The 14,993-nt window shown below is 41.0% G+C and overlaps 1 protein-coding gene across 1 annotated transcript in view; it reads right to left on the bottom strand.

Annotated features, from left to right (window-relative positions):
* Nucleotides 1–14,993, bottom strand: part of JARID2 (jumonji and AT-rich interaction domain containing 2) — a 221,212-nt gene that overhangs the window by 55,129 nt on the left and 151,090 nt on the right. Inside the window, exons 6-7 of the mRNA XM_068236929.1 lie at nt 14,063–14,298; nt 1,787–2,804 (exon numbers count right to left, since the gene is read on the bottom strand). Of these exons, the coding sequence (XP_068093030.1) occupies nt 1,787–2,804; nt 14,063–14,298 (1,254 nt within the window). The remainder of the gene's footprint in view (nt 1–1,786; nt 2,805–14,062; nt 14,299–14,993) is intronic.

Here is a 14,993-nt window from a genome sequence, read left to right as displayed (position 1 = left end):
ACCGATTATTGGATTGAATATGGGCATCTTTTGAAATTCTCTCAATATGATGTTTACAGTGAACCTCTGGACTAAAAATACACTCAGCAGAACTGAAAAGGCTTGGCGTTTCTTTAACAGTTTCTCAGCATCAGAACTTTGTTTTTCTTACCAAAGCATCATTTTTAGCTGCATTTTTAGCTAAGCTCCACCCATCAAAGAAAAAAAAGCCTGGGCTTTTTTTCCCTGATGCTGTGCAGAGCATGATGGGATTGCTGATGTTGTTATTCACGTTGCCTAGCAACTGGGAGGGGTGATCAGCACACAGGACAGTTGGAACTGTGTCTCATGCTCCCTGTCACCTTCTTTCAACCAATGGCTGCCATCATGAAATCAAACATTTGCCTGTTCTTTTAAAACAGGGTGGGTAAGAGATTATATTACCTATCTATTTTAATTAACATAACTAATGTAACTTAATGGCAGTATGTTTGTTTAGGCTGAAGTTCCTCTTTAAGGTGCCCTGGGAGAATAAGCTGGTAATTAACATGGATCCTGTTGGTTGTTGTCACACTGATGCTGTAAATTTTATTGCTAAAAACTTTGGTGTATCTTTCCTCCTACTATTGATGGTCTGAACAAGTTTTAATGTTATACTGTTCTTTTGTACACTTTAAATTCTCTTTGAAATAAAAGATTGTTACAAAAAAAAAAAATTAAAAAAAAAAACAAGGTATAATAATTGAACTATACTGACAATGATGGGCCACTACACTGGTGACCGCTATAAGCACAGATGGGGATCAAAATCCCATCCCCACTCTGGCTAAAAGTCGCTCTTTGACGTAGGAGGATATTGGGGATACACCCCTCCACCAAGGGTGGGCAATATAGGAAATAGAGATTGGTAGTACAGATGCGCCAATTAGAATAAAAGCATCTAAAAACCTATAAAATGAAGATAGTGGTGGCCTTGCCTACAATAATCAAAATACGTGGTGTGTGATTGCAAATTACATTTCTTTATGTGTGAAAAAAAAAGCTACAATAAAAAAAAAACCTTTCCTCCTTATACTGCAGGTGACAGAACGCTGCCTTTACATCCACAGGCGCACACCAGTCAAGTCGCCCCATTTAGGTATTGCACCTGACTTTTTTAGGGTACCCACCGGAGACTTCCCCCCTGTTAAATCTTAATAAACAATTTGGCTTGCAATTAGGACTGTTTTAGAGTTTGGCTATTTATGAGATTAAGTTTGAAACATCTGGTATAAGCAAAGGAAAAAACGAATGTCTGACAAGAAGAAACACACTGGACTGGCAATGGGTTATTGAATAAAAAGCAAAAAGAAAATCACAATGAGAAGCTAATAATTCACATGGTTCATCATGTGCACAGCTAGATATATACAGGACACTAGTGGCCAAATCTGGTACATGGCATCATGGAAATTGCTTGGAATGAATAAACAGAATATGAAGTGCATGATTCTGGACTCCACTGCAGTTTTCCTTTTGAGAAAGAACTATTTTTTAGATCTGTTCAATGAATTGCATATGATTCTGGGTTAATTTAGGATTATGCAATTTATGTATGTAATCTTATGCAGCTTGAAATTGGACAGTTTAAATCCCGCCACAGTGGAATTTGATTGGTCAATTTTCAAGTTGCACAAATTTGCATACATAATTTGCATAATCCTGCATCAACTGAAAAATTGCATCTTATTGACCATCTCTATTATTGTTAAGAGATGCAACAGAAGAAATAATCTAGCATGCACTTGTATCATAGTTATACCCATACCTATGAGTGGAAGCTCATCCATACTGATGCCCTGAGATCTGAGGTGCTTTTTGATGCAAGCAAGCCTTTGCACATTTGGGCCCCACCGTCGACCAAGTTTGTGGATATGTTGGATTTGTGTGACAAAGCGCATTTCATCATTTAGCTTGCACTCAGGTCTCCAGTCAGGTGGAGGGATCACGGTACACATCCCATACTTCTCCACTCGGGAACGGATGGATTCAATGTAGATCAGGGGATCATGAAACTCCTTGGCAGAGGGTCGAAGGACAGGAATCTCACACATGGCTACACCCCTATCCCTCCCAGGAACTCTTTCTGGTTTAGTAGAGTCCAGAGGTTTGTGCAAGGTATCTGTCTGCGAGGTAGAGCGATTTTCAGAGCCAGCTTCTTCTGACTTACTACAGGCTTGTGTAACTGGTGTGCTCTTGGCTACTGAGGCCCGCTTTGGCCTGTTTCTCTCCAGCATCTTCTCTGGCACTTCTTTCTTTACATGTCCATTAAGCACCGGTTTCTCTGCTGCAAGCCTCTTACTTCTGACTTCAGGCAAGCTAGCAGATACTTTAATTTTCTTTACCAAAGGCTGTGCCTTGCTGGGATGGTTTACTTCCTCCAGACGTCTTTTTGAATTTCGCAGTCCTTCCCTTAACTGCATTCCCTCCTCCCTAGTGCACAAAGTTTTGTTCAACTTGCTGTTCATCTTGACACAGTTAATACCAGTGGCACAGTTGGGCTTGGATGTGGAAAGAGATAGCACCTGTTTACGAGTTTTTGCATTGCTGCTTTCTGTGGTTCCTGAGATTGTGTGATGAACAGATGAACTGGTTTTACTGTGATTCAGTTTGGTTGCCTTATCCAGTTCTTTCTTGGCTTTGGTGTATGTGACAGTTCCCTTGGTCACCTTTGCAGTATACTTCACAGTTTTGGACGGTGAAGGTCTTGCTTCTCTCGTCTTTTTGGCACCGACTGCATTAGAACCTGATGATGACAATCGAGTAATTCCATTCACCTTGGAAACCTTGATAAAGAGAAAATAGAGAAAATAATGTGTAAATGTATTTTTCCTTTCATGATTGGGTACTTATATTCTGTGTTTTAACGCAGTATTTGAGTTAATGATCACCATAGATTTCTTATTTTGAAAACAAGTTTATCACCAAGATTGATGGTATAATTTTCTAAAGCAGTTTACATAAAAAGGACTATTCTTTATGTTATGCACAGATATAATATTGTGACTCTTGCAAGGCAATTTGACCAATGGTGTATATTTTAGAACATTTGTACTCAAACTGTGGTCCATAGGCCACTGGTGGAACCCCTAGCTAAATTACCTAAGGCAGTAATTAGCTAAATTAAAAGATGTTAAAGCCAACCTGAAGTGAAAATAAACTGATGAGATAAACACACGATTTTTACACCCTCGCCCTGGGTGAAATTTAGCCTAGAAACTGCCCTGGATGTAATCACAGTACATGTCAATTTAGGGTCCCTAAACATAACCACTCCAGAGAAAAAAAAAACATCTGCAAACTCATAAAAAAAGATTACAACACTGTTTCTTTATGTGGGAATGCTATTTAAAAACTAGATAAAAAGGAAGATTATCACCAGTATTTATAGCAGTCTAAGGTGGTTCATGTACTGGATAGCTTTGATACCAAGTGTTACAAAATATGCTGCTGCAGTACATCAATCCTAATTTTTTTCTACACTAGTCTTCAGTCCAGTCCACTTAATGCTGGGAATACACAATGCTTTTTGCAGCAGATAGATGGTTCAATAGATAATTTCCGACATGTCCAATCTCACGTTCGATCGTTTTGTTGCTCCATTTCTGATAGAAGTGAATGGAAAAAGATAAGACTAACAAGCGGAAGATAAGAGAATCGAGTGGAGAATCGAGCTGCAAAAACGATCGAACGGAGAATCGAGTGGCAGCGTGTATTCCCAGCATGAACCTTCTGAACATGCCATATTTTCCTTCTCCACCTAATTTACTTTCAACACAAAACCACAGCAAACACTTTTGTTTCCAAGTTTAGGGCATGGGAGGTAAGTTTTTTGTGTCTGGCTTTTATTGCTGTTTCACAGCCACTGAGGTCTAAAAGTGGCCATACATCAAGCGACTTGGCTGCCAATCGCCCAACCAAGTGCATGCCCGACCGACAATGCAACCAATTTCGGGACGCGACCTGCTCGATCGGGTGTGCGGCAGGAACAGTGTGCAATTTCATGATGATCAATGAACACAATGAAGCCCCCAGAAAAAATCCCCCCCCCCCCCCCCCAGTGCAAGGTGTACATTACCTGTCCACGGCCTCCGCTTGTCCCTCTGCTGCTCCGAGCGCACTTCCGTCCATACATGCGCGCCCCACGTGGTTTCCTAGTAAGGGACGTGACATGCGCGCCCTTACTAGGAAACCACGTGGGGCATGCGTGTATGCATAGGAGGAATCCCGGAAGCAGTGGAGGACAAGCGAAGGCCGTGGACAGGTAATGTATATAGGCACGGGGGGACATTTTTTCATTAGGGGACAGCGTTGTGGTGGCGAGGCGGACAGATGCGGCGTTCGATCCGGATTCAGCATGAAATTGTTTGGGAATCAGCCTGTGGTGTATGGGCAGCAGACAGATCTCCCTCTTATAACATTCAATTAGAAAGATTAATCTCTCTGTCAAATCTGCCCATACATCGCTAGATGTATGGGCTGTGGGGAAATTTGAAAAATCAGCAATGTCAAAAGCAGAGAGTCTGGCTTTAGTAAGGGAAGATATGAATGAAAAGTGTGTCTTGTCCAGAGCACTAGAATGGTCAAAGATGTCCCTCTCCAAAGCAAGCTACTATAAGATACTGAATTTGCCTGCTCTGTAGTGGATGCCCTGGTCCACGCTTTTCTTGCTAGATGCTCCAAAAAATATACGGTACTTGAAACATTTAGGTATTCATGTCCATCTTACCATCCCTTCAACCACTAGAAAGAAAGTTAGGCCTGGTGCACACCGAGCGTTTTTTGTAGCGTTTTCCAAACCACTTCCGCCTGTGAAAACACTTGGCTAATGTATTTCAATGGGATGGTGCACACCAGCGGTTTGAGGTTTTTAGCAAACCGCAAACGTGGGTCCTGCAGCACTTTTGCGGATTGCAGAAGCGTTTCTGCCTCACTGTAAAGTATAGCAAAAGCTCAAACCGCTCTGGAAAACGCTAGATCAGAGCGTTTTTTTCAGGCGTTTTTGTTACAGAAGCTGCTCAGTAACAGCTTTTACTGTAACAAGATTTGTAATCTGCTACACAAAAATGCTCCAAAAAACGCTAGGCATGTTTAGAAAACGTCTCTAAACGTGCCTAGAATCGCTCTGAAATCTGCTCCAAAAACCTCTAGCGTTTTGAGAATCTGCTAGCGGTTTTGGTGTGCACTGGCCTTAATAGGTCAATAGTGGCTAGGAAAAGCATAAAGACTGTAATTGTACGTTCACCTAAGTTAGGGGTGTCCAACTCCAGTTCTCAAGAACAGAGGTCCTCACACGTTTGGCACAGCTCGAATTCATTGAAGGGACCGAACCAGGTAAGGTGTGTTTCATCAAGCAGAACACATTTCTCAGTACATTCTAAGCACTGGCAAGGATATGGCCTTCAAGGATTGGAGTTGGACATCCCTGACCTAAGTGGACAGGGCAAGTGGATACCTACTGGGAACAATGTGTAAAACTCTCCAAAATGATTTTGGACTTTTTGTAGCAGTATGGCGAAACCCAGGATCAGTACCAGAGCGCACCAAGTAGCTGACAGACATTTATTAGGTGCAGCAGGGTAATAGCTAATTTTTGAAAAAGACTTGCAAAAATCATGTTGATCAGTAAATTAAAGTTTGTTACAGAAAAAAAGAAAACAAAGGTTTGCTTTCTTGAAACAAAGTATTTGCGATAATTCAGGTTGGAGTGAGCTCTGAGAGGTCTTCCAGTGCATCGCTGCTGAACAAATGCAAATCAACCATTGTTGTCTTTAGAAGATAAACACACCTCTACAGTGTTCTCCTCAGGCTCTTTTAGCCGGGTGCCCCACCCGGCTAGTTTTCGTGAGCACCCGGCTGTCATGGGCTCACCGCCTCCTATGCTATAAGCAAAGTTGCGCAAAGAAGCACCAGCCTTGCATTCTTTCATATAGATACACCCGGTTAATTTTTCATGCCACCCGGCTACTATTTCATGCCACCCGGCTGGAAAAAAATTCTGGGGAGAACACTGCTCTAAATCCGCTGGAATGCAATTATGTGTCACCTTGTTATTTGTACAGAGCCATAATAATCCAACATGCATACAGACTGTTTCAGATTGGTTGATCCTAATCAGTGTGTGGCATGGATTAATGAGGTTCCATGGAGTATGACTTGAAACACCCAGAGGTACAGACTAACCAGCAAGCTCATGGTAATGAGTTCTGGTTCACCATGAGCTTGCTGGTTAGTCTGTACCTCTGGGTGTTTCAAGTGCTATTACATAGAGCAACATTAATTCATGCCATGCACTGATGAGGATCAGCCAATCCAAAACATTTTATGTTGGATTATTATGGCTCTGTACAAATAACAAGCTGACACATCATTGCATTCCAATGGATCTGGAGGTGTGTTTAGCTTCCAGGGACAACAATGGTTGATTTGCATATTTCAACAGTGATGCACTGGGAGACATCTCAAGCTCACTCCAACCTGAATTATCACAAATACTTTCTGTTTTAAGAAAGCAAACTTTTGTTTGCCATAGCATTTTAGTAAGGGGGCTTTTTGGACCATTGTAGCCCCTTACACACTCCAATGAGTTTTGGTTTGCCATGAGCTTTCTGCTTAGTCTGTACTTACAGAAAAAAGACAACTTTTTCTAGAATAGAAGAAAACTGATGTAAACCAGCAGGGATGTCTTCAAAATTACATACTGCATATGTCAGATTTTCAGTCAAATCAGGCCAACCCTCTCTACAGACAAATCCTTAAACAAAAATACATAATGTAACTTCCACTGTGCTTTCAACTCCGGTTTCATGGGCTTGAGACATAAAGAAAGCACTTTGGACCATCTCTGTCCTCCACCCACTCACCTGAAGAGTTCTGATGAAAGAATATCATATGGACTATTTCTTGCACGCAGCACACATTTTTCCTTGGATCTATATAGCGATGTTATGAGTGTGGGTTGTGTAATATGAGCAACTGTGTAGAAAGAACATGTGACTGGTGAGGTTCACGCTGGGTCACAGTCACTTGAGGGGGGAGATTCAAAATAATGAGGGCGCCCTATCTTCTAGCAGACCAGCCTGCCAGGCAAGAGGAGACACTGCAAAAGTTTCCTGCAGTCTCACAGCTTATAATTACGCATGTCTGTCTCCACTATTAATAAATGCCAGACCGTCTCACAGCCAAGCAGGAGAATATTTATTTACTGCTCTGAAACTTGAAAAGCGGCAGGGGAACTGTCAGTCACCCCTCCCCCATGTGCCTCACACTTAAAGCAGGTTTTCTTGCCTCAGGTACATTCCAGCTGAACAACATATAGTCTGTTATACATCTCAGAAATCAAAGCTTTCTCGGGTTGTTTATTTTCTAAACACTTGGATCATCAAAAAGCAAGAGTATTTCCTACAAGCATGAGTAATAAAAACTATAGGATTTGGAAAACCCCCATTATCATAGGACAATTCTAAAACTATATACAAGTTGAAATGATCTGTCACCTGAAATGATCTTTGGAGACAGTTTTGATCATTACACAGGCATGTTGTTCTATAGAGAGGGGAGGAGGAGACACAAAAGCAGCTTCATGCTGCAGGATCTATTTTTTAAAGTTATTTTACCCACATTATCCACAAGTCAGTAGATAGAAGTCCTCTGTGACTAAGCCACAAGTCAGTAGATAGAAGTCCCCTGTGACTAAGCCACAAGTCAGTAGATAGAAGTCCTCTGTGACTAAGCCACAAGTCAGTAGATCTACTGACCTGTCCAGAAGCAGAGCTGTGCAGGATTGGGCTTGCTCCTGTGCACATTTCTGACACTATCTGATGCAGCACTAATTGGTGAATGGGAATATATGTTTCCTGAGCTAATGAGATTGATTTTTACTATTAAAAATACTTTTATTTTCTCATTTCATAGTGAAAAATACACTCTGTAGCATTATTTCAGAATCAAATACCGTATCTTCACCATAAATTGTGACCGGAACATAATCTAAGTTTTGTGATAAGCAGTAAGAATAGCCAAACAAAATTTGTGTTTTTCATCTACAGTAGCACTTTTTATTTTTAAACTGGAATTGGTAAAACTGAGAAATAAATGTTTTTTCTATTTTTTTCTTTGTTTTCCCATTAAAATTCATAGAAAACAAAATTGTTCCGAGGGAAAAAAATGGCATACAATGAAAGCCTAGTTTGTCTTGAAAACCAATATAGATTTCATTTCTGTGTCCTAAGTAGGGATAAAGTTATTTCTGATTAAATAAGGACATAGCTAAACTGTCAAAACTGCTCTGATCTATAAGTGGGAAAAAAGGTCTGGATGCAAAGTGGTTACTAAGCAGTAGGCAGTGTGGGTCAGTGATCCGATTGGACAGATCACTACTAGGGAAGCCAGTGATGTCAGGGAACACCTGTACACATTTTTCCATCGGAAACAATTGGGAACAAGGAATATCTGTACATTTTATGTAGCTTAAAGCGTGACTCAGCCAGGCTTTCGAGTTGAATTGCGGGGGAAAGAAGCTGGCCAGGGAGATGGCGAGGAGCAGCCTTAAAGAGACACTGAAGCGAAAAAAAAAATATGATATAATGAATTGGTTGTGTACTATGAATAATTACTAGAAGATTAGCAGCAAAGAAAATATTCTCATACTTTTATTTTCAGGTATATAGTGTTTTTTCTAACATTGCATCATTATATAATATGTGCAGATTACACAACACTCAGCATTCAAAATGAGTCTTTCAGAGCAGTCTGTGAAGTAATGAACTCTCCTCTGGCAGAGGAAAAGTAAACAATTCAATTACAGTTGAGATAATAAAAGTCAGATAACAGCCCTCTCCATGACTAACTTTGTCGGAGAGCTTAATAGCTTTTTTGCATAGAGATAACAACTGGAGTTTCTCAACTCTTCCTGTACTGGAAACAATTAGACTGATGTATCTGATCTTAATGTTTTATTTCTTAGCTGTGCTACACATACAAATCATAATATCTTTTTTTTTTCGCTTCAGTGTCTCTTTAAAGGGGCACTATGGCGAAAAATTTTAAAATTTAAAATAGGTGCAAACATAGACAAAGAAGAAGTATGTTTTTTGCAGAGTAAAATGAGACATAAATTAGTTTTCTCCTATGTTGCTATTACTTACAGTAGGTAGTAGAAATCTGACAGAAGCGACAGGTTTTGGACTAGTCCATCTCTTCATAGGGGATTCTCAGCAAGACTTTTATTCTTTATAAAGATATTCCCTAAAAAGGATTTCAACAATGATGCAGGCTAGCTTCCCTGCTCGCTACACAGTTTTTTTGGCAGTTGGACAGAGCAACTGCCATTCACTAAGTGCTTTTCAAAAAATAAATAAATCCCTGAGAATCCCCATGAAGAGATAGACTAGTCCAAAACCTGTCACTTCTGTCAGATTTCTACAACCTACTGTAAGTGACTACATAGGAGAAAAGTCATTTATGGCTCATTTTACCCTGGGAAAAAAACGTACTTCTTATTTGTCTAGGTTTGCACATATTTTACATTTTACATTTTTTTTGCCATAGTGCCCCTTAAGGAAGCCCCAGGTAAGTATGGAACCTGAGACGCTTCATGTCTCAGGTTCCCTTTAAAGAGGACCTGTAATAAAAATAACAAATTAGAAATTTTATTTTATTTTACAATATTCATTTATAAATAATTCAGTCAGTGTTTGCCCACTGTAAAATCTTTCCTCCCCCGATATGCTTTCTGAAATACATCACAGGTGGCGACAACTTCAGTCCTGCCGGATCATCTGTGCGGAATGTTTGTTTACTTAAGAGTTCAGTGCACAGAGGGAGCTGCTGCTTGCTTGGCAGTTGGAAACAGCCGTAATTTCTCACAATCCAACGAGGTTCACAGACAGCAAACTGTAAGGGCCATGGCAATGACATCACACTGTGAAAGGGATTTCACCACAATATCAGACATTCATATATCCCTGATGATCTATTAAAAAAAAAGTTAAAGATTCCTCATGGAAAAGGGGTATCGGCTACTGATCGTGATAAGGTCAATCCTGGGTTGAAGTTCCTTTTTAATTCACAATCAGAAACTGTTGCATCTTTTTCTGCACTAGAACCCCTTGTTGAGGTGATGTTACTTGTATCATCCTACCAAACGATCTATACAGTTATATTTTAAACTAAAATAATGGTTAGTGGTCAGGTGTATGGTAGAGCTTTCATTATGACATTTGTCTCTAAAGCTGCCAAGCCGATTGATACATATCTGATTGGAATTCAACCGGATAGTGACCGATTCCTTCACTACAGGACACAAACAGCCTTGATAGATTTCAGTAAAAATCCATCAACGTTAATCAAACAGCACATGTTCTACTACTTTATGCAGTTAGAGAGAACCCGAGGTGAGAGGGATATGGAGGTTGCCATATTTATTTCCTTTTAAACAATACTAGTTGCCTGACAGTCCACCTGATCCTGTGTCTAATACTTTTAGCAATAGACCCTGAACAAGCATGCAGCAAATCAGGTACTCTGACTCAGCTTTTACTGGATTAGCCATATGCTGGTTGCATGGATTTCATTCAGACACTACTTATGCCAGAAGATCAACAAGGCTGCCAGGCAACTGGCATTGTTTACAAGGAAATAAATATGGCAGCCTCCTTATCCCTCTCCCCTCGGGTTCCCTTTGAATCACTATGGGCTATTGATCCCTCCCCGCTCCTGCCCCACCTGTGGTGATATATTGGGGTGCTGATGCTGTTAAGGAATACAGTAAAATACTTTCAGTTTTCTATCTGCTGTATATTTTGTCAGAGGTGTAGGTATGTCAGCCAGTCTGGCTTTTGGAAGGGGTCACCTGGATAATGTCTGTATGTAGATTAAATTTGCTTTCAGGGCAGAGATCAAGGGAACTGCCATTGTCTTAACTGAATAGACCAGTCACCTTCAATAAGCAATTGTCACCTGGACTGGCTGCAGTATGCTTTGAAGCAAGATCACACCAGCCTGAGCCAGGACTTCACACAGGACATCCTGCTGCAATGTGAAAGCCTTAATCAAGTTTTCACCTGGAGTTAAAAAAACCCACTTCACAATCTGTTGATGTATAGACTTTTACCTGGAAATGGAATTATGTCTGAGATTCAATTAAAAACTAGTTCCTGGGGGCTGGACATTAAATGCCCCAGGGGACACTTTAGACTATTTAAGGTGGTCTAGAACAGTCACAGCTATCTTCTCTCGAGAGTAGCTCATTGCTAGAGATGATCCCGAGGAAATCGGTAAATCCGCGTCTCTCCACGGTTGGACATTTGCGATGGTAAAAGTTCACTTTATTTTATTCCATTTTTATTTTCAGCAACTTGTCTTGTGTGTATTTTTGTAACTTTTATCTTGTAACATTTTTACTTTGTTTTTTGTAATCTTTTGTATATATTAAGTTCTGCATTGTTCCACGTTTTCATGGAATATTAAATCATTATTTAATAAGCTTGACTTCTGCTGTACTAAACTAACACTCATAGCCTAGAAGAGACTGAAGTGTAACCGTGTATAAGTTCATGCCTAATTGTACGCTTGAGCAACACTACCGTATGAGATTGTAATTGCATTGTGTGAATGGGGCACTTCTGCGCTCGACAGCCGAGTGGGAAGTCTAACAGTATCGTTCGGAACGACTGTTAGTGGTTTTGCTTCATTACAGTGTAAGATTGCAACTGTGTGCGTGGCGTTCTCGTATTCGGCCTAAGCGCAAAGCTGACCCAAATACGAAAACGCGGAGTGCGTGTTGAGCACTCGACAGCTGAGTAAACGTGTCTAGCAACGGCTAGTGGTGGTAGTGGGAAGTGTTTGAGGGGTCCCAGCCTTGGTTTTAGCTTAAATAAGGCTGTTCACTGCTTGATCAGGTCAAACCCGCAGTCGGGAACCGTATACGCAGGCGTGCCGCGGGCCGGTTCCTGACACCACCCACTTCACACAGAGATTTTTTTTACATGCCTAATCAGACATTTGGTCAATAAACTGCTTAAAATCGATTAATAGGGAATAGGTTGGATTTGCTGGGGCAATAAAAGGTCCAACAGATTTGATTGCAGTTATTGAATCGTGCAGGGATTGAATAGAAACACTGATACGTGTATGGCCAGCTTAAGCCTCCTTTGAATTTCACTGGTGAGAGAAACCAATAATCTTAACCTGGCCACACACAAACTGCTTCAGAAACAAGGAGTATTGCTAGTAGCAGTTACCTGTTGGTCCCTAGGAGAATTTGAATAGTGTATATAAGGGATGATTAATAAGATGCAAATAATTTTGTCCTTGCATTCAAACTCATGTAAACGCTATGAAACTTGAACTAGGACCCATTAAAAATTGACCAGAAGTTATTCTGATTGGTCCAGTTTCAAGTTGCATATCACTTACATGAAATTCAATGCACGGAGAAATTATTTGCATCTTAATGATCATCGCCACTGTATTGCGAGGGTCATCCAGAAAGTAACATCCGTTTGCTTTCAGCCACCACACAAGGTCATGTTTCTGTGTATTTAAAGTTGCATCTGTCAGATTAATCTCTACTCTCCCTGCACCACTTGTCACATTGCTGTAGAATGTCAGTGTTTGTTCAGCGGCATTAACTTGAAGGCTCCCCACCACCTCAATGTCTCCAACCCATAGGTGAGGAGTGTGATGCTACTACAACAAAGGGATTGAAATCCTTGTTGAAAAAAACAAAAACGTATGATACATTCTTAGGGCCCTTTTTCACTAGCAATCGCTAGCGTTCACGCTGAACGCTAGCGATTGCTGAATCGCAATTACCGGCGATTCCCCGACGTTCGCGGCCGCGATTTTGCTATGCTATGCACTGCATAGCAAAATCGCGGCAATTATCACTCCGCCGCGCGTTCGCGTTCCCCGCAAAAACGAATCGCGGTAGTGGAAATGACCTACCGCGATTCCCATGTTAAAAAGCAAACCGTAGCGATTGTAAAATCGCTAACGGTTTGCGTTTTTGCGATTCAGCCAGCGCAAACGCGCTGGTGGAAAAGGGCCCTTAAAGAGAATCTGTAACATTAAAAAATTCCCTTGGGGAGGGAGGGGGAAGCCTCTGGATCCTATTGAGGCTTCCCCCGTCCTCCTGTGTCCCACAGTGGTCTTGCTGTGCCTCTCCCAAACAGCGGATATGCAAATATTTACCTTCCCGGCTTTAGCGCAGGCACAGAAGGAAATAGGAGGAAATATCCGATCACAGTCGGGTCGGCTCTACTGCGCAGGACCCGACTGAGATAGGCCATTTCTAAATCGGAACATGGTCTCATCTCTGTAACCTGTACCTCTTCTGTGCCTCCAGTGTCCCCCTCTGTGTCACCTCTGCTCTCTGTACTTGCTTATACAAGTTTAAAAGCCATTTTTTTAAATAGATTTTCTCAAAAACTACAAGTCCAATTGGAAAAATTGTTTGTTTGACTTGTTCCCATGGAAACACAGAATCCATGCCGTTCGTATCGGCAGGTGGTTCATAAGTCGGGCGTTCGTAAGTCGGTGACTACCTGTATATTCAAATACAGTAATAAACATTTCAGCCCATGTTAGCTTAAAGTTATACAGAATACAGAGACCTTTCAATCATCTCAGTAATGAGAATAAAGATGCCCAGTAATGGTACAATTTTCACGTAGAACGGCACAAGCGATTAGATAAGTGCAATTGGGAATAAAATGTTGTAATACATTGATTATTTCACCAGCAACAAAGCAATCTGTACTTCCTATCCATTAGAACTGATTATAACATCTGTTTTTCTGATCCACTAAATTGTCATAGAATGATCACCTTTAGAATCATTTGCAGTCAGTTTGGGACATCACAGCTTCTTGTCTCCCAATCTGATCACATTTATCTGATCACTTCGGTGATTCCTCGCAGAAAATTGTACAGTTAGTGAGAATATTTAGGAATGAAATTCAGACCCCATCCCACCTGCAGGGCCGGGGTATGCCTGCATACCTGTTAGCAGGGTAATTCTGCATCAAGAAAGGCATCTCACCTGTTTCCTTAAGTCCTGAGCCGATCTAAGATGACTGTGGTGGTTGTTAGCAGCGAGCCCTTTGGCATAGGAGCCCGTGTTAGAAGCAGGTTGGTGGGTAGCAGCGGCAGACTCTCTCCGGCTCTCAGCTTTACGGTCACTGTGTCTCTCTTTCCCTGGGGTGGCCTCTTTGCTTTTGTGTTTGTGTTTGTGGGAAGTTTCTCTGTCCTTCAATGATTTGCAAGACCCATTAAAAACTGCAAAGCAAACAGAATACAAAACACATTTAACGCAAAACCAGCAAAAGAATGCAGTGAGAAGTGCTCACAAGGATCTATAAGATGACAGCAGTTTGTTTGGTGTGAAGTAAATATCAGAGCCAATGACTCCAAGCAAACAATAACATATAGCAGCTCTTAGCATGGCAACTGTACATACAGTACTCGTTCTGCCATACACTTCTGCAAATTCAATTGCTGCATCCACAGATTAAAGAAGTATTATAGGTTAGAGTTATAAAAGAATAACATCATTTAAACGGATCACTTTACCTCGGATCTATGCTGCGTATAGGATTACAAGACCAGCAGCCTGCTACCAATGGCTCGCTATTAAATTTCACACAGAAGTGTTTTTACAAAGGCAATGTTCAGCGTGTTAACCCCTTGTGTACATGTACAGTTTAATCCTTACATTTATCAGAAGCAGTGGAGTAAAACTGGACTTCCTGCAATTTTCCAGGTGTTGAGGCAGTCTATGGATGACTTACTGTTGTGGAGGCCAAGGCAGGAATGCTTAATCCACTCTTTACCCCACAAAAGGAAAAATGTCAAGACATGAAAATACTGGACCAGATGACCTTTCCATTGCACATATCTGTTTAATATCAAGCACTTCTATAAAGTTATTGAACCTACATATCTCTTATGACACAGCTACTCAAAATAAATGC

The sequence above is a fragment of the Hyperolius riggenbachi genome, chromosome 5 (genome assembly GCF_040937935.1).
Source record: "Hyperolius riggenbachi isolate aHypRig1 chromosome 5, aHypRig1.pri, whole genome shotgun sequence".
Classification (NCBI taxonomy): Eukaryota; Metazoa; Chordata; class Amphibia; order Anura; family Hyperoliidae; genus Hyperolius; species Hyperolius riggenbachi.
Note: the sequence above shows the minus strand (reverse complement) of the source record. Positions and strands in the feature narration are given on the sequence as shown.